This window comes from Lagenorhynchus albirostris, chromosome 15, assembly GCF_949774975.1.
Source record: "Lagenorhynchus albirostris chromosome 15, mLagAlb1.1, whole genome shotgun sequence".
In the NCBI taxonomy this organism is placed as follows: domain Eukaryota; kingdom Metazoa; phylum Chordata; class Mammalia; order Artiodactyla; family Delphinidae; genus Lagenorhynchus; species Lagenorhynchus albirostris.
In genome coordinates this window covers 13,568,137-13,592,654 of record NC_083109.1, presented here as the reverse complement: position 1 = coordinate 13,592,654, position 24,518 = coordinate 13,568,137, and the positions used below count along the sequence as shown (strand labels likewise).

General features: G+C 38.2%; 1 protein-coding gene and 1 pseudogene across 2 annotated transcripts in view; one reads left to right on the top strand and one right to left on the bottom strand.

Moving 5' to 3' along the window:
• The first annotated feature begins 8,900 nt into the window (after positions 1-8,900).
• NCOA3 (nuclear receptor coactivator 3) overlaps positions 8,901-24,518 on the top strand; it is a 39,811-nt gene continuing 24,193 nt past the window's right edge. The window contains exons 1-7 of one of the 2 annotated variants that reach the window (XM_060123262.1): positions 8,901-8,919; positions 19,745-19,849; positions 20,727-20,899; positions 21,373-21,473; positions 22,680-22,854; positions 23,531-23,719; positions 23,891-23,992. In XM_060123262.1, the coding sequence (XP_059979245.1) occupies positions 19,764-19,849; positions 20,727-20,899; positions 21,373-21,473; positions 22,680-22,854; positions 23,531-23,719; positions 23,891-23,992 (826 nt within the window). In that variant the 5' untranslated portion in view covers positions 8,901-8,919; positions 19,745-19,763. Of the gene's footprint in view, positions 8,920-19,744; positions 19,850-20,726; positions 20,900-21,372; positions 21,474-22,679; positions 22,855-23,069; positions 23,123-23,530; positions 23,720-23,890; positions 23,993-24,518 lie in introns of those variants that run through there. The other variant, XM_060123261.1, reaches the window with a different exon arrangement.
• On the bottom strand, positions 16,505-17,038 carry LOC132504740 (ubiquitin-ribosomal protein eS31 fusion protein-like; annotated as a pseudogene).

Below are 24,518 nucleotides of genomic sequence, written 5' to 3'. Positions count from 1 at the left end.
ATAAGGCCTTTGATTCCTAGGCCTTGGGAAGTAAGTTGAAATTTAATTTTTTTGTGTGTATGAGAGTTTTTACTTCGGCTTTTGATAAGCCTGTTTTGTGGTGTGAAGGTATCATGTAAATTGTAGACGTTTCATTACTTAAATAACTCCCAATTCCATTTGAAGTATAAGAAGCCCGAGTTCCATCCCTTTCCATTTTCCTTTTGGCAGTTGAAAAGGAAGCCATTTTATTAAGAATGATGAATAGTGAATGGAATTTTAAATTTAGGCTAGTTAAATTGCTAGTGTCTTTATATTTTAAAAAATTGCAGAGGAATTAATTATCAATTTTAACGTGATTTTTCAAAGAAGAAATTGTCCTTAAGCACTTGTGACCCAAGTGTCCTTTATAGTAAAAGATACCGTTTCTACAGATTCTTTTGAGAGAGAAATGTACAATATCAGAGAAGTTTAAGGAAAATATTTGAAATGTTTATGTAAGAACAGCTTAAGACCACTACCAAAACTGTATTTGTAGATCTTAGCATCTTTGAGAATTCAGTGCTTCTCAAAAGACATCTCTTTAATCTCCTTTTAGGTCCCAAGGTTTAGATTTTCTTAAGTTATTCATCTAATATTGGAGTTGGAAAACACACATTGTTTCCTGATTTTATTTGGGTTGTAGACATAGTTATTTTAAAAATTCTCTTTTTAAAATAACTTTGTTTCTGTCTGTAAATCATAAGATTGAGGGAGCCATTTTTCAAGTCTACCATTTGCCCACTACTGAGTTTGTGTTTTTTTTTCAGTGTGTGGTTTTTTAGATTCTTTCAGCAACCTTGTACAGGTGATGGTATATCCCCTTTTTACTTCACTGTGCTGCATTCTGGTTGGCTTCATCAGTTTTATTTTCCAGTTCACTGATTGTGTGTGTGGTTTTTGTGTGTGTGTGTGTGTGGTTTTTGTGTGTGTTGTGTCCAGTCTAGGAATTAATCCCATCTATTGAGTTTTGTTTCGGATATGGGTTTAAGTATCCCATGCTAACCAAATCTATTCAGAGTTCAGATATTTGGTGCTCAGATAATGGGCAATACCATCTTTTTTTGTACTTAGTAATTTATGAAGTTTTATAACTCATTCTTTTCACATTCTATTTCTTTATATGTATGTTTTCATGGCTGTTGATTCTTTATCTCATTAAGGATTGTAAACATTTATTTATTTTTAAAAATCTCTATTTTTAAATTAATTAATTTTTGGCTGCTTTGGGTCTTCCTTGCTGTGCACGGGCTTTCTCTAGTTGTGGTGAGCAGGGGCTACTCTTTTTTGCAGTGTGTGGGCTTCTCTTGTTGCAGAGCATGGGCTCTCTAGGCATGTGGGCTTCAGTAGTTGCAGCACGCAGGCTCAGTAGTTGTGGCTCGTGGGCTCTACAGCGCAGGCTCAATAGTTGTGGCGCATGGGCTTAGTTGCTCCACGGCATGTGGGATCTTCCTGGACCAGGGCACGAGCCTGTGTCCCCTGCATTGGCAGGCAGATACTTAACCACTGTGCCACCAGGGAAGTCCTGTAAACATTTATTTTAAACTTATTTCAAGATTTCATTTTATTGGGTGGCGAATTCATCTTTTGGAATCGATGCATTTCTTGGCCATCTTTCTTAGTTCAGTTTTTAAATCCACTTGGGAATTTTAGTTTACAATTTGCATCTTGAGTGGGAAATTTTCTTTTTTTGGTGCCTTTCATGTGTCCCCCTCTCCCTGCCCCAGGCAATCCTAGCTTATTTTTGTTGCCTTCACAAACCATATCCACCATACCTTCAGTCTACGTTCAGGATTCTGTTCTGAGGTACTATTGCAATATCAGAGCTATGTGTCACCCAGGTTTTGTATGTACAGATTTTCTTTGATTTACGATGGGGGTTACATCCCAGTGAACCCACTGTAAGTTGAAATGGGCTGCAACTGCCACTGCCAGTATTATGAGAGCGTATTATACTGCATATCGCTAGCTGGGAAAAGATCAACATTCAGAATTTGAAGTAGGGTTTGACTGAATGCATATCGCTTTTGCACTGTTGTAAAGTTGAAAGATTGTAAGTTGAACCTTTGTAAGTTGGGGACCAACTATGTAACCCTTTGCTTTTTCTTCCACAGCTACAGGTAACGGTTTGATATAATCAGGTATCTAGATAGCTATTGATAGAGCTTTTTTTCGTCTCTCTCTCAGAAATTTTTTGTTTGGTTTCTACCTATGAGCCTTGCTTTTGATTCTGTTACGTTGCACATGATTTGATTTCCTGAGTGTCTTTGCTGGTTTCTAATGCTAGAGTTCAGTAGGTTCATAGAGTCAACTCATTGCTGTATGCTTGCTCTGTGTCTTGCTCCGTAGACGTATTTGTTATGTTTGAGCATGGCTGTGTCTTTCAAGATTAAAGAAAATACATATTTTGTCATTATTATATTTAGAGCAAGAGGGGGAGAGTGTGGTTGGTTGAAAGCAATAGTCCACTAAACCATCTTATCAGGAAGTCCTTTGTTATTTTGATCTCACAACATGGCTTATTTATTTAGGCCTGCATGTAGTAGATACTGAAGTATTTATTAAATGAGTATGTAGAGGATCTGGGAGAAACCATACCAATTTCAAACCCTCAGCCCCTACCTTAATCTAAGACAATGATTCTCATTGTGGTTTGTGAACCCTTGAGAGTCCCTGAGAACCTTCTATGGAGTCCACAGAGTTAAAATTATTTCCGAAATAATATATTTTCTGTTTTCATCCTGTTGATGTTTGCACTGATGGTACAAAAGCAGTGATGCATAAAACTGCTGGTGTCTTAGCATGAATCAAGGCAGTGGGACTACCAGACTGTACTAGTAGTCATTGCATTCTTCACTGCCCTGCAGTCAGACTTAAAGGAAAAAAACAAAAACAAAACCCCCCGCAAAACCCCACTCGTTTCTCAATTAGGATTGTCCTTGATGAAGGAGCAAAATTTGCTCATTTCATTAAACCTTGGCCTTTGAGTACTGTATTTTTAACGTTCTGTCTAGTGAGAATGGAAAATATGCAGAAAACACTTCTGCCTACCAAAGTATGATGGTTGTCTTGGGCAAAAGCACTTGTGTGGTTGGCTTGTGTACTGAACAGGCCACTTTTTTCATGGAATATCATTTTTACTTGAAAGAATGACTAACGAACTGTGGTTATTGGAACTTGGGTATTTGGCAGAAAGTTTCTTGAAATTGAGCAAGGTAAACCTATCACTTCAAGAAAGACATCCAAGAGTATTTGTTGACAGTGATAAAATTGGAGTTTTCAAGTAAAAATTATCATGTTAATTTTGAATCTGTCACCATGAGTGTGACAGCTTCTCAGTACTTAAAGACTTTATGAATGAGATGGGTGGTGATATATTTATTTATTTTTGGCTGTGTTGGGTCTTCATTGCTGTGCGCGGACTACCTCTAGTTGTGGCGGGCAGGGGCTACTCTTTGTTGCGGTGCGCAGACTTCTCATTGTGGTGGCTTGTTGCAGAGCACAGGCTGTAGGTGCACGGTCTTCAGTAGCTGTGCACAGGCTCAGTAGTTGTGGCTCGCAGCCTCTAGAGCACAGGCTCAATAGTTGCAGTGCACGGGCTTAGTTGCTCCGCCGCATGTGGGATCTTCCTGGAACAGGGCTCGAACCCGTATCCCTTGCATTGGCAGGCGGAATCTTAACCACTGCGCCACCAGAGAAGTTCCTGGAGTTTTTGATATTGTATAATGTATCAGTATTTGAAAATCTGCTTAATCAGTGAACTAGTATTATCCAAATGACAGTGTTTGATGTTACAAAATCATGCATGGGTTAAAGATTTTTTTCAGAGTGTAAGTTTGTGTATTTTAATGTAATAGTATGAAAGTTCATTGGTAGGGTTTCAGATTTCACTTTGCAGCTAATCTTTAAGAAAATACTGCTTGTCCTTGAATGCCAGGGGTTGCTGGCAACGCCAGAAGCTAGGAGAGGGTGGAGCAGTTCTCCCCTGGGGCCTTCAGAAAGAGTATGGCCCTGTCGGCACCTTCATTTTGGACATTGAGCCTCCAGAACTTGAGAGAATATCTGTTGTTATTGGTAATTTGTTACAGTAGTCACAGGAAACTAATACAGTAACCAAACCTGAGTGAAGGGTATTTAGGGTATGCCTTCTACTGTTATGTTTTTTGCAACTTTTTGTAAGTTTGAAAGTATTTTCAAATAAAACCTGAAAGTACCACTTGTCGTTTTAGCACGATATCAAGGAAAATTACTTATAATTAATTGTTAAAGGCTATTGAAATAGTCCTTCCTTTTACAAGTACGTGTATCTATGAGGCTGAATTTTCTTCATGTGTTTCAATCAATATGAAGTATTGCAGTAGATTGAATGGTGTCGTAGGTAAGAGGATCCATCTGTCTTCTATTAAAGTCAGACGTAAGGTTTGTAAAAATGTGAAACAATGCCACCTCTCATGGAATTGTTTTGTTTCAGGTTATTTTTCATAAAATTGGTTATGTTAACATATAATGAACTTATTTTTAAATGAATTAATATGTCAAATGTTCTAAGTTTTAATTTCTAATACAGTAAATATTGATAGATAATAACCCACATAACCAAAGCTTTTTAGGGTTCCTAGTTTTTAAAAGATAAAGAAATCCTGATTATCAAAAAGGTTGAGAACTACTGACCTAGTGAATTTGGTTGGGACTGTAGCAGCCTTTGACTTAAACCATCTCTTTTGGTAGTAAGAACCAGATTGACTGTAGGAGGTTAGGACTTTGAGTAGCTGTATGACATGGTGTGCTATGTCTGGTACTCGGTTGTTCCTGCTTTTAAATTACGGATCAGCCATTAATTTTCAGTGGAGACCTTTTATAGCACAAAATACAATTTGTGATTCTACATGTACTAGTTTGTTGATTCCTGGCACTGGGTCAACAGCTTGTTGAAGGCAAACACACACACACACACACACACACACACACACACACTAACAAAACCCCAAAACAAACAAAAAACAAGCAAACAACAACAACAAAAAACTTGACTCTTTTGATCAACAGTTCATCCCAGGCGTATTGGTGTAGGGAATGAGATCTCCTTTGTGTGGACATCACCCAGGCTGCCTAAGAGTGACTAACCAAAAAAAAAACAAACCAAAAAACAAAAAAACATTCCCCCCTCCACAGTTTTATTGAGAACTAATTGGCATATGTCACTGAAAAAGTTTAAGGGGTACAGCATGATGGCTTGATTTCCATATATTGTGAAGTGATCACCACTATAGTTTCAGCTAACATCCGTCATCTCATATAGATACAATAAAATGAAAAGAAAGAAGAAAGGAAAAAACATTTCCTCCTTGTGATGAGAACTCTTCGGATTCACTCTTTTAACAACTTCCCTGTATATCATACAGCAGTGTTAACCATAGTAGTATATCACATCCCTATTACTTTGTGACCCCTCTCAAGACATTTGCTGAAGTGGGTTTTTGTTTTTGTTTTTGTTTTCCGGGGGAGGTCAGCTAGTTATATTACTTTTTTTTTTTTTAGTTGAGTTGTTTTACAATGTTGTGTTAGTTTCTACTGTACAGTGGAGTTCCCTGTGCTATACAGCAGGTTCTCATTAGGTATCTATTTTATACATATTAGTGTATATATATCAATCCCAATCTCCCAGTTCATCTCACCCCCCTTCCCCCCTTGGTGTCCATACGTTTGTTCTCTGCATCTGTGTCTCTACTTTTGCCTTGCAAACCAGTTCATCTGTACCATTTTTCTAGATTCCACATATATGGGTTAATATACGATATTTGTTTTTCTGACTTACTTCACTCTGTATGACAGTCTCTGGGTCCATCCATGTCTCTGAAAATGACCCAATCTCGTTCCTTTTTATGGCTGAGTAATATTCCATTGTATGTACCACATCTTCTTTATCCATTTGTCTGTCGATGGACTTCTGGGTTGCTTCCATGACCTGGCTATTGTAAATGGTGCTGCAATGAACATTGGGGTGCATGTGTCTTTCTGAATTATGGTTTTCTCTGGGTATATGCCCAGTAGTGGGATTGCTGCGTCATATGGTAGTTCTATTGTTAGTTTTTTAAGGAACCTCCATACTCTTCTCCGTAGTGGCTGTATCAGTTTACATTCCCTGGGTTTTGGTTTTAACCAGTTTAGTTGTATGAATGGTTTTTATAAGAGTTCATAATTAAATTTTTTAAAAATTTTTTTGGCGGTATGCGGGCCTCTCACTGCTGTGGCCTCTCCCGTTGCGGAGCACAGGCTCCGGACGCGCAGGCTCAGCGGCCATGGCTCACGTGCCCAGCCGCCCTGTGGCATGTGGGATCCTCCCGGACCGGGGCACGAACCCGTCACCCCTGCATCAGCAGGCAGACTCTCAACCACTGCGCCACCAGGGAAGCCCCCATAATTAAATTTTTGCCTCAAGTGTTGTCTCACGATAATGAGGTGCCCCCAGCTTTATTTACTCCACATGCATAGGCAGGTTTGTGAAGTGCACAGAGAAGCTCTTTAAAGTCATGAGTCATGGAACTGACCTTTGAACAGAAAGAAAAAAAAAAACACGCTATGTTTTATTTTAGATTATTTGCATGATGATCTTTTCATCCTGTTCCTCAGTAGTTTATAGTCTCGCTTGCTGCAAATTTCTTCCCTTGAACAATCATTACCAGATTTTTAGCTCCACATAGTATAGTAGCTATATTTTGGAGAGGAATAGGGAGGCAGTTGAAGTTAAATTTAGACTTTGATACTTTTCAACCTTGCTGCAAGTGCTACACCACCCTCCAACAGGTAAATGATGTTAGGAGTGCATTCTTTTTTTTTTTTTGGTACGCGGGCCTCTCACTGTTGTGGTCTCTCCCGTTGCGGAGCACAGGCTCCGGACGCACAGGCTCAGCAGCCATGGCTCACGGGCGCAGCCGCTCCGCGGCATGTGGGATCTTCCTGGACCGGGGCACGAACCTGCGTCCCCTGCATCAGCAGGTGGACTCTCAACCACTGCACCACCAGGGAAGCCCAGGAGTTCATTCTTATTTTCTTTGTGGACTTTGATATATATGCTCTCATTTGCTATTTGTATTATTGTCATCCTGAAGTCAGTAATGACTTTTGGAGATTTATTTGAAGAGATAGCTTCTGTCATCAGACATATAACTTCTAGGGATATGGAAGCATTATTTTTAAAAAAGGATTCTTTTGAATTTAAGGTTATTTAGGCTAGGAGTGGAATTATAATTACTGAAGGGTAACAAGCTGTGAGGTCAGGAAAAAAAATAGACAATGGAAACATCGAGGACTGAGCACAGACTAACCTGCAGTCTGCACGGTGACCCGTTCAGGAAGCCTTATGAGTCAGACTTGCCATGCCGTGTTGCTGGCATAAGAGACCATCTGCCTCAGCCTCTTTGCTTTTAGAGAAGGAAATCTAGCTAAGATGTGTTTTTCCTTTGATACATCTTTTTCTCTCTTTTTCCACCTTCAGTACCTTTTCTTTGGAAAATTAATTCGAAGTGCTTCATCAGCTTTATATTTCCACAATGTCAGTTTTTGAGACGTGAGCGTAGCTTCTTTATGCTTTTGATATTGGTGGACAGGGCTAACTTCAGTACTGTAGGGGGGGTGTCTTGTTACTTCGAGCTTTTTACTCTGCAGGCACTCCGTTTTAGGAATACCTGTCTTGTAGTTGACCCATGGCTACCGTTCCCTGTATCATTCATTACTTGGTTAGTGCTCCTTCCTAGAGCAGCTCTGCGGCTCTCAGTCATTTGGTTACCAGGTGGCTAATGGCATCAGCTCTTTAGTTTTAACGTTTCTTAAAATTTCTTTGTTCTCCGAGGCAGATAGAAATAGTGGATTAGGAGAGAATGGGGCACATGCTGTGATCATCTCTCGTTTGTATCTTTATTGCTTATTAATTAAATTTATATCAGATTTTATTTCTGCTCAGTGCACATACTCCTCTAACTCCCCACCGCTTATCTTAATCCAGAGCTTTACCACTTACCTCAAGGGGGTTGAACACTTTCTCTTCCGTCCCTCCCTCCCTCTCTCCCTTCCTCCCTTCCTTTCCTTCTTATGTTTTCATTATGTGCCAAGGGACAACCTTAGGTGTAAATAATACTTTTGATGTAGAGATATTTACGTCTGTCCAAGAAAAATTAAACCACAAATCCAGAAATAAAATAAGATATAAAAAAGAACCAGCACTGTTTGCTTTACCTAGCACATTTGAAAGTACTTGGATAACCTCTTCAGAATCTTCTAAAAGGTGCCAACTTATTCTGTAATTATACCTGTTTATCTTAAGGACACAGACATCTGTGACAATAGTTTTATTCTATTTTCATGGCTTTATGTTAGCTGCTAACTGCCACTCACCACACTGTTCCAGTGGGAAAATGTTTTAAATTCCAGTCAGCTCTCTGTATGCTGAAGATAGCCTGAATAGTTCTGGCTAATTGATTTGTCTGAAGCTTTTTAATTTGTTGCTGTATGGTATATTTGTAACTATTTGTTTTTCAAATGAGAGCAAAATTGATGTTGCTGTGAACATACATCTTTGTTCTTGGTATCGTGTACCTCAGGGATCACCATTATTCCCTGTCCCAGTTGCTTGCTTTGTATTGCTTTTCATTCTCATAATAAGCATAAGAGTATGTGAGATGTGATTATCCCCAGTTTTTACAGGTGATAAGCTTTTTATAGGTGACAAGTTTGAGTCTAACAAAGCCCCGTTGTCTTTTTTATTGTATCATAGTACATCAGCCGTGAAGGATTCAAACCCTTGAGTTTTATTTTGATAGATACCTTGAAGCCACCATATTTTTTGGAATGGGAATAGCCAAGTGAAAAATGACATGTCAGAAGGAAGCAGAACTGTTCTACAAGGTATTTAGCCCCTTCCCCCCAATCTTCTCTATATTTTAGGAATATTGTAGTTGGTCAAAAGTACATCTAATGGGATGGGAAGGAAAAGGAGAACTGGAGTTGGAAAAAGGAACAAGGGGAATGGTGGTAGTAGGAGTGAAAAGAGAGAGGAAGGAGTTTGTAATAAAAGTCTCTTACAAGTTTTTATTATGGTTTAGAGCTTATAGCGTAGAAAGTAGAAACAGAAAAGTGTACAAGAGTAGAGTGTAGTGTGTAAAATGTCGTAATAAACTATGGAAAATGCATTAGGATAAAGAAGGGATAACTTTTTCTAATTGGAGAGTTGGGAATGATCTCACCAGAGGTGACAGTTGAGTTTGATCTTGAAGGATGACTAGGTATTCTAGTATTCTATCTAGATAAAAGAGGGATGAAGGGGAGATCTAAAAAGAAATAAATGACTTAAGGTTACATACAAATAGGAAATGTTTCCATATCTTTTGTCAAAATCTCTTTTAGCACAAGCCACTTGGGTAGTGGAGGTGGTGGTGAGGAAGAAGTACAACTAGATAGTATGTTGTTCAGGAATGAAGCCAAAATGAGGTTTACGAACTTGGGGTTTAGGTCTGTTCCTGTGAATGAGAGAGATTCAGCATGTTACATTGTAAGAGTCACTGTAACCTTTAAAACAGCGAAAGAATTACCCAGCTAGTTAGTATGCTGTCAGGAGAGGGTAATTTGATTTCAGTGGAATTGGCTTTATTATTAACTCCCTCTGCACAGTGTGTATTTGTGAACTTCAACTCTGTTGCTCATGTAGAGGTTGAGAAGTCTCTTGGCAACAAGCTTCCAGTTGTAGCTAACACTTGCCTTGGCTAATTGGTATGCCCAGTTCTGGTACTAGAACCTCTGGGGAGTTTGTGTTTGAGTTCAGTGTCATCAGGCTTAAACCGGAGCATAAATGTAAAGGGGCTTTGGGGTCATCCTGTTGATTGAGAATGAAAAGGCAAGACATACAACAGGAGAAGAGAGAATGAAACCTTGTGGATGAAATAGCTGTTAATTCACGTTTGGATGCTTCTCAGCTCAACTTACATATTAAAAATAAGATATTTTATTGCTCCCTGCTAGCCCTTTTCCAAATTTGCAGACATTATTAACTAAAGCTAGAGGAAAAGAATGACCAGGACCTGAGATTTACACTGTTTTCTGGCGTATGTCTACACCAAGGTAGTTTATTGTAGATACTGTTTATATGCATTTTCTCTGTTTTCAAAAAACTGTATGCTGGTAGGTTTCCTATCAGCTGTGCCTTCATTTTAACACTTACCAAATAATGTTGTTATAATTGTATGTTCCTCTCTTCTGCTTGCCTGAGAGTTCTAGCAATGTGTGGTGTCATTTATCTCTCTTTCCTGGTCCTCAAATGGTCTGGGCATGCAAATGTTTGAACGGAAATGGAATTAAATTTAAAAAATGGATTGCATTAGGTGGTTCATACTTTATCCTACTAAACATGACAGGTTATCAACAACACAACAAAAGGATATTGCAAGTTAGCTTTTATTTGAAACTACCCCCCCGCCTTGTCTCCTTTCAGTTCTTATCCTTTATACCATGGTTGAATTAAAACATAAAGGTAGGAGATACTCACTGGAAGAGTCATCTGGTTGGTGAGGAAATGTCCATAGTGGCTCCATGTTTATTGACTTTTCTTCCCCTGCCTCCTCTTGTCCCCTAAACACACACAGGTTCTATTTTGTGTCCTTTCTTTGCTCCATGGTGCTGGTTCTCTTGGAGCTGCACAGAAGATTGAAATAAACCTCTCATTTTATATTTTGGAAAATATAATCTTGTAGGATTAAGCCTAACTGGTGATGACTATATACTAAAATTGTCTTTTGAGTAAGAGCATCAATTTGCAACTTGTATTTTGGGTAGTTCGTTTATGTATGGATGGTCTCATAAATCTTTCCCGAGGGTAGTTTTTTTTCTAATTGGCTTTGATCAGCCTCTGCTTTTACATAATGCTTCAAGCAGTTTTCAGTAATCAGTTCAAATCCACAGTTGTATGAAAATTTCCTTAAGTTACTGGGATTCTCAGGAGACACCCAGAAATACTCCCTAATTGGCGTATTTAATCATACCTTGTATAAATCAGGCAAACAAGCCTGATGAATAAACTGAATTACTGGTGGGATATTCAAAAGTTCTTGGCTCCAGCATTTAATCTTAGAAAACCCAAGAATGAAAATATTTGACAGATTATTTTGGGTATAGTTAATGTTTTTCTGATCTAAGTTTCCTTCTTGCCATGTAAGCCACTAACTGTTGGTTTCAGTTGGAAATAAAGGTCATGGTTCATAGTAGACCACCTCAGAGGGCCATTTATCTGGTGATCTGTAGAGTAATGGTTGTTTTTTAGGAGCTTGAGGGGAATAGCAGCATTAGTACCTGCTGAGCTGGAGCGTCCCCTTGCCTCTGACCCTAATACTGCATGCCCCTAAACACTGCATGGAACAACTTCTCAATGTCCTTACTGATGAGCTGAGACATTTTCTGGTTAATTGGTTGGAAATGGTGTGACTCAACAGTATAAGTGGTTTATTTTTTTGGGGGGGGTGGTGGTGGATAAAATGCCCAAGGAACATTTGGTACATATTTTGTTGATTATAAAGTCTGAAAATATTATAATCCCAGCTCTGGTATCTAGTATCTGTTTGTGATCTAGATACTTCTTTATCTGTAAAATGAGAGTAATACATACTTTGGAGGGTCGTGAGAAATTATACAGAATATGTGATATGCCCAGTACTGTATTGCCACAAAAGTTATCTGTCCTCTTCCCTCTCCCTTATTAATTTAGGAAAATAAAATATTTTAGTTGGTCTTCAGGCCATTTGAGATTTACTGGGTAACTTGTCTCCTCCCCATTTTGGCATGGCATGGCATGGCTTTTCTTAGGGTCTCCCCGCCCCCCCCTCCAATAACTTCTTGCTCACCTGATGGACACTAGCATTGTTGATTGATGTCTCTTCCTTTTGGACAGGGAGTACTTCCTGTATCTTTGTCCATCTGGCTAGTTTGTTGTACATAATCAAGATTTCCCATCCTGTCTTAACTGTGAATAACCAAAGGGAAAGCTAGTTAATGCTGCTAAGCCACATATCATCATTTTCATGGCTTTTGAGCTGGCGGATATAATTCTTTGTTGCTTTTAGAGTTAAAGCATGTTCATTTTCTAGCAGTTTATTGTATTCTGTGCATGTCTAAGCTTAAACCTGTACCACAGCATGATTGTTTTATGTAGAAAGCCCTATAGTATTTATAGAGAAATTTTATCCAATTGCTGTAAGATTCTTGCTCATTTTAAATCTGATTTATCATGAATCTGCTTACGACTTTTCCAAATAATATAGAAATAGGTAGCATATTCTGAGAGCATTGAATTTATTGTAAATTGCTATTATTCTGTATTAAAGTAGTTGTATAGAATATGTTGCTTAAATGTAATCTTAAAGTGTGCATTGTCATATTAATATATTTAAGTAGTATAGCATAGAACTTTTAAGTAGAAATATTTTATACAAGGAAAATAATTGTAAAAATGGCTCAAGGATCTAGACAGTCCAGTTCACATTGAAGGATAGAATACATTTTGGTCTTTGGATCCGATTCACTTGGAAGTGTGGTTGAGGTGTATCTCCAGTTTAACAGTCAGTTGGGGGACATCTCTTCATTAGCAATGCAAATTAAAACTACAATGAGGTATCGCTTCACACTGGTCAGAATGGCCATTATCAAAAGAGCTAGAAACAGGGCTTCCCTGGTGGCACAGTGGTTGAGAGTCCGCCTGCCAATGCAGGGGACACGGGTTCGTGATCCGGTCTGGGAAGATCCCACATGCCGCGGAGCGGCTGGGCCCGTGAGCCATGGCCGCTGAGCCTGCGCATCCGGAGCCTGTGTTCCACAACAGGAGAGGCCACAGCAGTGAGAGGCCCGCATACCACCAAAAAAAAAAAAAAAAAAAAAAAAAGAGCTAGAAACAATAAATGCTGGAAAGGGTGTGGTGAAAAGGGAACCCTCCTACACTGTTGGTGGGAATGTAAATTGATACAACCACTATGGAAAACAGTATGGAGGTTCCTTAAAAAACTAAAAATAGAACTACCACACGACCCAGCAATCCCAGTACTGGGCATATACCCTGAGGAAACCATAATTCAGAAAGAGACATGCACCACAGTGTTGATTGCAGCACCATTTACAATAGCCAGGACATGGAACCAGCCTAAATGTCCATCGACAGATGAGTGGATAAAGAAGATGTGGCACATATATACAATGGAATGTTACTCAGCCATAAAAAGAAATGAAATTGAGTTATTTGTATGAGGTGGATGGACCTAGAGTCTGTCATACAGAGTGAAGTAAGCCAGAAAGAAAAACAAATACCGTATGCTAATGCATATATATAGAATCTTGAAAAAAAATACTGATGAACCTAGTTGCAGGGCAGGAATAAAGAGGTAGATATAGAGAATGGACTTGATGACATGGGGTGGGAGGGCGAAGCTGGGGCAAAGTGAGAGTAGCATCGACGTATATACACTACGGAATGTAAAATAGTTGGCTGGTGAGAAGCAGCAGCATAGCACAGGGAGATCAGCCCGGTGCTTTGCGATGACCTAGAGGGGTGGGATAGGGAGGGTGGCAGGGAGGCTCAAGAGGGAAGGGATATGGGGAAATGTGTATGCATATGGCTGATTTGCTTTGTTGTGCAACAGAAACTAACACGGTATTGTGAAGCAATTATACTCCAATAAAGATGTAGAAAAAAATGTGCACACACACACAGAAATACATGTATGCACCTCACTACTGGATAAGAGTACAGGTTGCCCAGGGGTAGGGCAGGTATATATTGTGGTCCTAATTTCTTTTCTACTCAGCTGTGTAGGTGATAATCTTTAATTGTAAGGAATCAGAATTTAGAAGGGGCTCAATATTAATAGACTGTTCTTGTAGTCAGAGATACTGGGAGACTCTTGTGCTATATTATTTCCCATTTGGATATGGATTTTACCAATTCCATATATTCTTCAAACTAGATGGGTTGTAATTTAAGATGTAAAAATGTAAGCTGTACAGCTGTGTTTCTTAACCTTTTGAACTTATTGGCGGGGGGGGGGGAATTGATCTACTCATGGGCCTGGTACATGTTCTGTCCCCCTCTCCTACCCTAATTCTTGACTAGTGACTGAAAATGGTCTAGATTTAGTGTGTATATGCTAAGCATTTACCTTTCATACCTTCAAAAGAATAATTTACCAAACTAGGTAATATATCCCCCCAGATAAATATAGTTTGAGTCTGGCACCACCAGTGAGTAGACAACAGACTTGGCAAGTAAAACAAATGCTATTTATACTTTTTTATGTTCATAACTAATATTAATGCAAAATAAATAGAAAACTGTACATAAAGAATTTGTCATAGTCATCTGTGCTCAGGAATTATTATTATATTGTATATGCTGCAACTATTTTTTTGGGGGTGTGGGAAATGCTTCTGTTTATTATTTCTAATGTTGAACATTTTCTTCAGCCAAATGAAATTTAAAGGATGTATTTATTCTACTTTGATTTTTTTGTTATACAGTATTTTGTCATTCAAACTTGGACATCATGTGGTTTTTTAGGCATGGTACAGTGATTGTAGTACCAAGGTTGGTCCCTATCTAAGAACTAGAAAAAGAAATCTGTCAAACCTGTTCCTAAAAAAATAGAATGTGAAAATTATTTTATATCTTAGTTATATTGATATCTTCATGTTTGAGTAAACACCACTGCCGTGGTTTTACTTTTTATTTTTCTTGTTTTAAATATGTATTTATTTATTTATTTTGGCTGTGCCGGGTCTTAGTTGTGGCATGCGGGATCTTTAGTTGCAGCATGCGAACTCGTAGTTGCAGCATGCGTGTGGGATCTAGTTCCCCGACCAGGGATCGAACCCGGGCCCCCTGCATTGGCAGCGTGGATTCTTACCCAGTGGACCTACCAGGGAAGTCCCACTACTGTGGTTTTTAAATTAGGATCTTGCATTGGTACATTTCTGGATAATTACCTCTGTTACTAGAGATCATTGGACTCTGTGAAACAGTAAACTTGGTAGCATGTAGACTGCACAGTCATGTGCACATTATAGCTTGTTGTTCTGCCACATCAAGAGAAGGAGCCACATGTGTATTTGGACATAGGTAGACATATTTAGGTTTCTCTTATATGCACATAAACATTGACCTAACATGAATGACATGTATGCACTTCTGGTTTACATGATAATTGTGATTATTTTTTTTCATACTAAGACTGTCATGGTTTTGATTCTCTATTGATGTAATTTACGTCTCTAAAATTCATTTCAGTGACATCCTATATCAACCGTAGCAGTAAAAAATTTTAAAAGTTTAAAGTAACCTTTGAACTTTTATAGAAATCAGAATGGAGGAAAATCTGTTTTATAAAATATGACTTGATAAGTTGAATGTTCCATTTCCTCAGTACTTTTCAAGGCATACTTATTGATCACCTCTTATATGCTAGGCACCTTAAACTGTACTGGAGATTCAGCTTATGTGTAACAGCAAGGTAAGGGAATAATACTGAGAACATAGAATAAATTCTGTCTTTCAAATTAAATGCTGTTATCCACTAAAGAGTTCATTACTCAGTTTTGAGGATTCAGCTTGTGTTTAACGTCAAAGTAAGGAAATAATATCTAGAATGTGGAGTAAATTATATTTTTAAAATAAAATGCTATTATTCACTGGATGGTTGGCCACTCAATTTAAAAATAACCTTTGAATGAAACAAATATAAAACTAAATGTATTGAGTCGTGACTACTCTTTCTGTTTTTTTTAAACTAATTTTTATTGGAGTATAGTTGCTTTACAATGTTCTATTTCTGATCTTAAGGAATCAATTTTTCTTTTTAAACATGAAAATTGGAAATCAAAACTGAACATACTTTTTTTTAATAGATCTTTATTGGAGTATAATTGCTTCACAATACTGTGTTAGTTTATATTGTACAACAAAGTGAACCAGCCATATGCAGATGAATTTTTTAAGTGGTAACTTGAGAGCTCTGCTGCCATTAAACTTCCTTTGTAGGAAACAAGTGTCAATATGTTGTAGCTTCTTTTTAGGCAAGATTATAATACCAATTCACACAAACCAATGTTTCTCAATCTGGGGGTGGGGGAGGTTCCTTCCCACCCCCAGGGGTCATTTGGCAATGTCTGGATACTTTTGGTTGTGGGGAGGGGTGGTGTGCTACTGGCAGCGAGTGGGTACAGACCAGGGATGCTGTTCATCACCCTATGATACACAGGAAAGTCCCTACAACCAAGAATTATCAGTCAAAAATGTCAATACTGCTGAGGTACAAAGAAACTGGCCTGTATCTAGACAACAATTATGTTGTATCAAATACAACATAATTCTGCCAAGTACAGGTTACCTAAGAAAATAGTGCGATTAATTTGATGCTTAAAACCCACTTTTAAAATCACTGGAATAAAACTCAACATTTAACGTTAGTTCATTAGTTCATGTCTTTTATTAACCAATATACAATCACTTGTCTTCTGGTTTGTTGAAACAATAGGTCAGACAACATTTGCCACAATAATGTCTGTCAAAGTGGCTGGCCATAAAAACTCCAGCACCACATTCATCTGAAGGGCACTCCCGAACGAAGGTGACTGATTTTGCCATTCTCATCCACCTTATAGTGTTTCAGGACAGCCAGCTTAACCTTCTTTCTCTTATGCTTATTCTTCTTGGGAGTGTTGTAAGACTTCTTCCTTATCACCACCACGAAGTCTCAACACAAGATGAAGAGTGGACTCCTTTCGAATGTTGTGGTCAGACAAAGTACGTCCATCTTCCAGCTGCTTGCCAGCAAAGATCAGTCTTTGCTGGTCAGGAGGAATTACTTCCTTGTCCTGGATCTTGGCCTTTATGTTTTCTGTTGTATCCGAGGGTTCAACCTCGAGAGTGATGGTCTTCCCCGTCAGGGTCTTCACGAAAATCTGCATATTGGCGGTGGTGCCACCGCAGATGGCGGATCCGAAAAGATGAACATACTTTTAACTTTATTTGGAAATAATTTTAAAGTTAAAGCAAAGTTGCAAGAGAAAGAATAGTACAAAGAATTTTAAAATTTCTGCCCAGCTGAGATTCAACCAGTGTCAACAATTTGCTGGCCTCCTTTCTTTTCTCTTCTTCCCTTCCCCTCCTCTTCTCCTGTTACTCGCTCACTCACTTGTATGTAACCCCCCCCAAACATTGGAGGGTCCTTTGTGTACATAATGGCTTTTTTGTCCTAAATACTAAGAATAGGGATAGTCTCTTAAATAACCACAGTACAGAAATAAACTTCAGTAAATTTAACATTGGTAAAATACTTTATCTATTGTCCATATTCTAAATTTTGTTAGTTGATCCAATAGTGTCGTTTATAGCATTTTCCCCCTCTAGTACAGGATCCAGTATAGGATCAAATATTGCATTTAATTGTCATTTCTCTTTAGCTTCCTTTAATCTGGAATACTTAAAGACTTTGTCTTTTATGACATTGTCATTTTTGAAGAATATAGTATTGTGGCATTGTGGGATCTGGTTACACTTTATTTTTTAATTTTATTTTTTAAAATTTATTTGGCTGCATCGGGTCTTAGTTGTGGCAAGCGGGCTCCTTAGAGTTGTGGCAGGGAGGCGCCTTAGTTGCGGCTCCAGGGCTCTTTGGTTGCAGCACATGGGCTCCTTAGTTGTGGCACACTGGCTCCTTAGTTGTGGCATGCAAACTCTTAGTTGTAGCACGCATGTGGGATTTAGTTCCCTGGCCAGGGATCGAACCTGGGCCCCCTGCATTGGGAGCGCAAGGTCTTATCCACTGTGCCACCAGGGAAGTCCCCGTGGTTAACACTTTAAAATCATGACATTAAGCCACATTAGTGGGGGCTTCCTTGATGGTGCAGTGGTTAAGAATCCACCTGCCAATGCAGGGGATACGGGTTCCAGCCCTGGTCTGGGAAGATCCCACATGCTGCGGAGCAACTAAGCCCGTGCGCCACAGCTACTGAGCCTGCGCTCTAGAGCCTGCGAGCCACAACTACCGAGGCCCATGCGCCTAGAGCCTGTGCTCTGCAACAAGAGAAGCCACTGCAGTGAGACGGCGTTGCACCGCAACGAAGAGTAGCCCCTGCTCGTCACAACCAGAGAAAGCCTGTGCACAGCAGTGAAGACCCAACACAGCCAAAAATAAATAAATAAATAAATAAACAAGTAAATAAATAAGCAAGCCACATTAGTGAAAGTTATTTTAAGTTCTTTTCTCTTTTATTTTAACTTACGATGTGAGAAAAAAAACCACACCAAGTTCTTAAAACGTATCAGCTTTTCAGCCTTTTACATTTTACTATCAAAATTATTGGTAGAATAAATTTCGTTGGTGTTTAATTCATACCTAGAACATCTGAAAGATGATAATGTAATCTAAAACTTCCGATTTTGATTTTTTAAAGCTACATATTTTAAGTTTGATCAGGATCTTGTGTAAAATTTTGCATTTCTATTTGTCTCTCATCCTGGCAGTATTGTGCCACCTAGTGGAAATTTATATCCTTCAATGTATGTCTCAGACTAGATGGAATGCAAGATGCATTTTAACAAATGAAGAAAAAGTAGTTTGGAGTATTTGAACTTCTCCGTTGACTTGCAGTTCTTTATAGCAGTGATTGTCTTCGTAAACAAGAGTTTAAGACAAATAAAATTCTTGTTAAGTGAAGGCTTAGTAGATGTCTTAAAATTATGAGCCACTGAGTATTAAAATCTGCTCTTTTTTCAACAATAGCCTGCATTTATTTTATCAATGCAACTTTAACCAAGGCATATTATATTTCCATCAGTTAATATTAAAATAATTGTTGTTCTGTGGATCTTCTCAAAATCCTCCCACCTGGAGTTTTATTGTTGTGCATCTAATTTGTAAGCAGAATGTATGGAGTTTACATGTTATTTACACAATCTCAGTTTATTTTGAAGTAGCAGAAGAAAAACACATTGGATGATAAATACTAAAGAAATGGTCTAAGGAAAAAATGTGCTACCTTGAAAATAGCCTGAAAATAATTTAGGTATTTATCATTTGAAGACTTCTAACCAATTGACAAGATAAGATCTCATTTGTGTATAAGTAAAATTTAGGATTTTATCAGTTGGAGAGTTGACAGTCTCTTTTTCTTATTAACTATGCAGAAGATGCCTTGTTCTTTGTGAGGTATTCAATATACGCGTTTTTTTTACATCTTTATTGGAATATAATTGCTTTACAATGGTGTGATAGTTTCTGCTTTATAACAGAGTGAATCAGCTATACATATACATATGTTCCCATATCTCTTCCCTCTTGCGTCTCCCTCCCTCCCACCCTCCCTATCCCACCCCTCCAGGCGGTCACAAAGCACCGAGCTGATCTCCCTGTGCTATGCGGCTGCTTCCCACTAGCTAACTACCTTACGATTGGTAAATATACGCATTTTTACTCAGTCTTGAGAAACATTTGTCCTGGGGTTGGATGGACATTCTGCATAATTAAACTGGAATATGAACTCTTGAGGTCTTCAGAACAGTTGTGTACTATAAAGAATTTTGAGAATTATCTAACCATTTAGGGAAAGCAGTTCTGAATTACAAAATGCAGCCATTCAAGCATATGACACCTTTATGAGAGTCATGAATATTTTATAATGTTTGTATCTTATTATTCTTTCTTAGTTGCTGATGTATATTCAAGATGAGCGGATTAGGAGAAAACTCCCTGGATCCACTGGCCCCTGATTCACGAAAACGCAAGTTGCCATGTGATACTCCAGGACAAGGGTAAGCAGTTTATTTCCTGATACTTCACCAAGGGCGCCTCCCCCGCCTTTATTTGTTTTGAAGATACCATTTCAGCTTTCTTTATTTGCATTTTCTGGTTAGATTTATTTGTTTGTTTTTGTCTTTGTTTAAATAATATGATTTTGCTTTGTAGTAAGTACAGTGGTACAATGATGAGATGGGGACATTCTTATGTTATAATAGAGGCTTTATGGCTGATTCAGATAGAAATGAGAATATTATACTAACTGTGTGATATTGTAAGAAGCATTTCTCAATAGAGGACGTAAGAGTTAGGAATAGATCAACAAGATTATTACAAGTAAGAATCTTTAGTATCCTTTAAGAACATGTTATAAGTTGATATTTTGGCAATTGTGAGGTTTCATCATTCTTTTCCTGAATGAAGTTAGAAGTTTAAAAAATAGAAATAAAATATTCTATTTTATGTAGTGATACTTCATAGCTTTTTTAGTATTTGCCAAGGTCAATATCACTTGAATTTCACTGTGATGGTTGCAAAATAAAAAAACCTATAATTCATAAAACCTCATAATTAATAAGTAGCTATTAATGTTTTTATTATTTGTTAATTTTATTGTCTCTTCGTGGTAAAGACTATTTATCCCCATTTTCCAGATGATGAAATGAGACTAATGCCTAAGGCCACTAGGCTAACAACAGGTGGATCTGAATTTAGGTTTGCATGAATTTCAACTGTATTGTACTAGGTCTCCAAGACAATGTTTTGGTAGTCTTTATGGGCTGAATTTAGTTTGTTTATATATGAGTGTAACGGTGTTGTGTAGGTACTGATTCTGCTCATAGCTCTTTTGTGATAGATATATTTATGGCCTTTTTCCCCCCCCTCTCCCAGCCTTACCTGCAGTGGTGAAAAGTGGAGACGGGAGCAGGAGAGTAAATATATTGAAGAATTGGCTGAACTGATATCTGCTAATCTTAGTGATATTGACAACTTCAATGTCAAACCAGATAAATGTGCAATTTTAAAGGAAACAGTAAGACAGATACGTCAAATAAAAGAGCAAGGTAATACAAAGTAAGAAAACACTCAAGTCTTTTAGAAGGAACTTGTTAACTGTGTTCACATTTGCCTTTTGCTACCTGTTGCTTAGGTGGGAACTGCTGCTCCTTGAGGGCTGTCCTCTGTGGGGCTAGATGGACAGATGAGTTGACCAGCTTTGCTCTTTAGGAAACAGTCACCAGGATTGGAAGAAGGCCAGTGTTGCTCACCCTGTCACTTGTTAGGTCCCTTTCAGGAAGCAATGGGATAGTACATTTAGTAGGGAAAGAAAATTTAGAGTATCTTCTGTCCTCCTGGGTGACTCGGAAGTTTAATTTTAACCTTTAAAAACTGTAGCATCATTTTCTTATCAGGAAATGTGTATGTGCTTATGCACATCTGTGTGCGTGTCTGTGTCTGTTCGGGGAACAATTTGAAGGTGGATTTAATCTATAACTGATACATATGCTATTTGTAGTATTGCCTTATGTCTTTTTAGGAAAAGCTATTTCCAGTGATGATGATGTTCAGAAAGCTGATGTATCTTCCACAGGACAAGGAGTTATTGATAAAGACTCCTTAGGACCCCTTTTACTTCAGGCAAGTACAAGGTTTTAGCTATACGATAAGCTGAGTTGATTTAAAAAGAAAGAAAGAAAGAAAGAAAAAAACTTTGGCTAGGATATGAGAGCAAAAAGAAAATGTTTCTTTTCATGAGGTAGAACTCAGTATTCTGAGTATGATAAAAAATGCTCTTGTATTTAAAATATACATAACTCATGAGGTCCTGTGGTGCCCTGCCTCCCCGCAATAAAAATGCATTTGGGCATATTTTAGCTCAGACCTTTTTGTGTATTTTTGCATAATTGATAGTATGGCACACTACAGTTTTATATTTTTGAGGAAGTTTTAAGACTTAAAATACGTGTTTTTTTGTAAGTAGTTGTCTTAAATAGATTGAGTTAAGCTATAGCACTTACAGAATGTTTCTTTTTAAGTCATGACCTGAAGCCCTTTATTCAGGTTCACTTATCAACTGTTTTTGTTCCAATTAGTTTGTTCCAGCTACTTTTTAGTTGATCAGTTCAGTTCCTCTTTGTAAATTCTCACTAAGGAGTGGTATAGTTCCTGTAGCTTGACTTGGTAACAAATGGAAAAATGGGAAGCACTAAGGATGATTTTTCATATTTTTAAAAACTCCTTTGAAGAAGTAATTCTTCAAAAATTAGATTAGATGTTATAATTCAGATTTTGTCTTTACTGTCATCTTTTCACATTGTCTTTTTCATACAGCCCTGTATTGATGGTGCTAATGTTAATAGAAATGATGGCTCACAGTTGTTAAATCAACAGTTTTTTTCAAATTCTTTTTAGTACTATGGCTGGTGTCTTAGTCTGCTAAGGCTGCCATAACAAAATACCACAGACTGTGTGGCGTAAACAACAGAAATTTATTTCTTATAGTTCTGGAGGCTGGAAGTCCAAGATCAAGGTGTTGGCAGGCTTGGTTTCTCCTGAGACCTACCTCTCTCCTTGGCTTTTAGATGGCTGCCTTCTCCTTGTGTCTTCACGTGACCTTTTCTTTGTGTGTGTGCATTTCTGGTATCTGTCTCTCTTCTCATAAGAACACCAGTCCTATTGGATTAGAGCTACCCTTATGGACCTCATTTAACCTTAATTACCTCCTGAAAGGCCCTATCTCCAAATACAGTCACATTGAGGTTTAAGGCTTCAACATATGAATTTTGGTGGGGGAAGGGATACAGTTCAGTCCATAATAGCCAATATTAACATATCCCACTTCAGGCATTGGATGGCTTCCTGTTTGTGGTGAATCGTGAAGGAAACATTGTGTTTGTGTCAGAAAATGTCACCCAGTACCTGCAATATATGCAAGAGGACCTGGTTAACACAAGTGTCTACAATATTTTGCATGAAGAAGACAGAAAGGATTTTCTTAAAAACTTACCAAAATCTACAGGTAGGCTTTTAATGTGTATCTTCCTTTTTTTAAAAAATATTTATTTATTTATTTGGCTGTGCTGGATCTTAGTCGTGGCACGCAGGATCTTTGTTGCCGCATACGGGATCTTCGTTGCGGCATGGGGGATCTTTAGTTGTGGCATGGGGGATCTTTAGTTGTGGCATGTGGGATCTAGTTCACTGACCAGAGATCGAACCTGGGCCCCTTGCATTGGGAGCACAGAGTCTTAGCCCCGGACCACCAGGGAAGTCCCTGTATTTTCTAAGTAAGTTAAAAAAATTTCTTTTTCTTGATCATTTCTTAGAAAATTGAATATACCTTTTAGAAAGCCAAGTGATGATTTATGTAGAACAGGGCAAGTGGTAGATAGCAAAATTTCAAATACGAATTTAGAGTTTGGTGTACATTTCATGGGTCTAAGATATACAGTGAGTTACAAAATAGAAGTGAGATACCTGTTGAATTTGAAATTATTCCAGTGTTCTATATATTGCTACTTTGAAATGTTATTGTAGAAATTACTATGGAAGATGTATAATGAGAAAATATGTATAGCTTAAATTCTTTTTTTTTTTTAATTGGGGTATAGTTGATTTATAGCTTAAATTTTTGATGATAGTCATGGACTGAATTGCCAGCTTTTAAAAATCTCCTTTCAATTTGTTTTCTAAAGTTAATGGAGTTACCTGGTCAAATGAGACCCAGCGACAAAAAAGCCATACATTTAATTGCCGTATGTTGATGAAAATACCACACGACGTTCTGGAAGACATAAACACTAGTCCTGAAATGCGCCAGAAATATGAAACGATGCAGTGCTTTGCCCTGTCCCAGCCACGTGCTATGATGGAGGAAGGAGAAGGTGAGAGTCATCACATGCTTGTGGTGATTATCAAACAATAGCAGCCCAACTTGTAGTTTTGTAATTTCCATTGTAATTCTTCCTACTGAATTCCATGTTCTTACTGGCCTATTGAATAGACACATCCAAAGGTTAAGTATAATCCTTACCTGGTTAAATTTTCTATTGCAGATTTGCAATCCTGTATGATCTGTGTGGCACGCCGCATTACCACAGGAGAAAGAGCATTTCCATCAAATCCTGAGAGCTTTATTACTAGACATGATCTTTCAGGTAAAAACTGTGCGTGTGTGTATGTTTTGTTCATTTTGAAAATTTTTATAAAAGTTAACTTTCTACAGCCTGCACTATCATTTAAGTGCCTACACTGTAACAAATACTTTGCATGGATTATTTCCTATGTTTCTTATAATATTATTATTATTTTTTAAAATTTAATTTAATATAATTTTTTATTTTATTACTTTTGGCTGCATTGGGTCTTCATTGCTGTGCAGGGGCTTTCTCTAGTTGTGGCGAGCGGAGGCTACTCTTCCTTGTGGTGCATGGGCTTCTCACTGCGGTGGTTTCTCTTGTGGAGCATGGGCTCTAGGCACGTAGGCTTCAGTAGTTGTGGCACATGGGCTCAGTAGTTGTGGCTTGCTGGCTTTAGAGCTCAGGCTCACTAGTTGTGGCACATGGGCTTAGTTGCTCTGCGGCTTGTGGGATCTTCCTGGACCAGGACTTGAACCCATGTCCCCTGCATTGGCAGGTGGATTCTTAACCACTGTGCCACCAGGGAAGTCCCTTATGTTTCTTA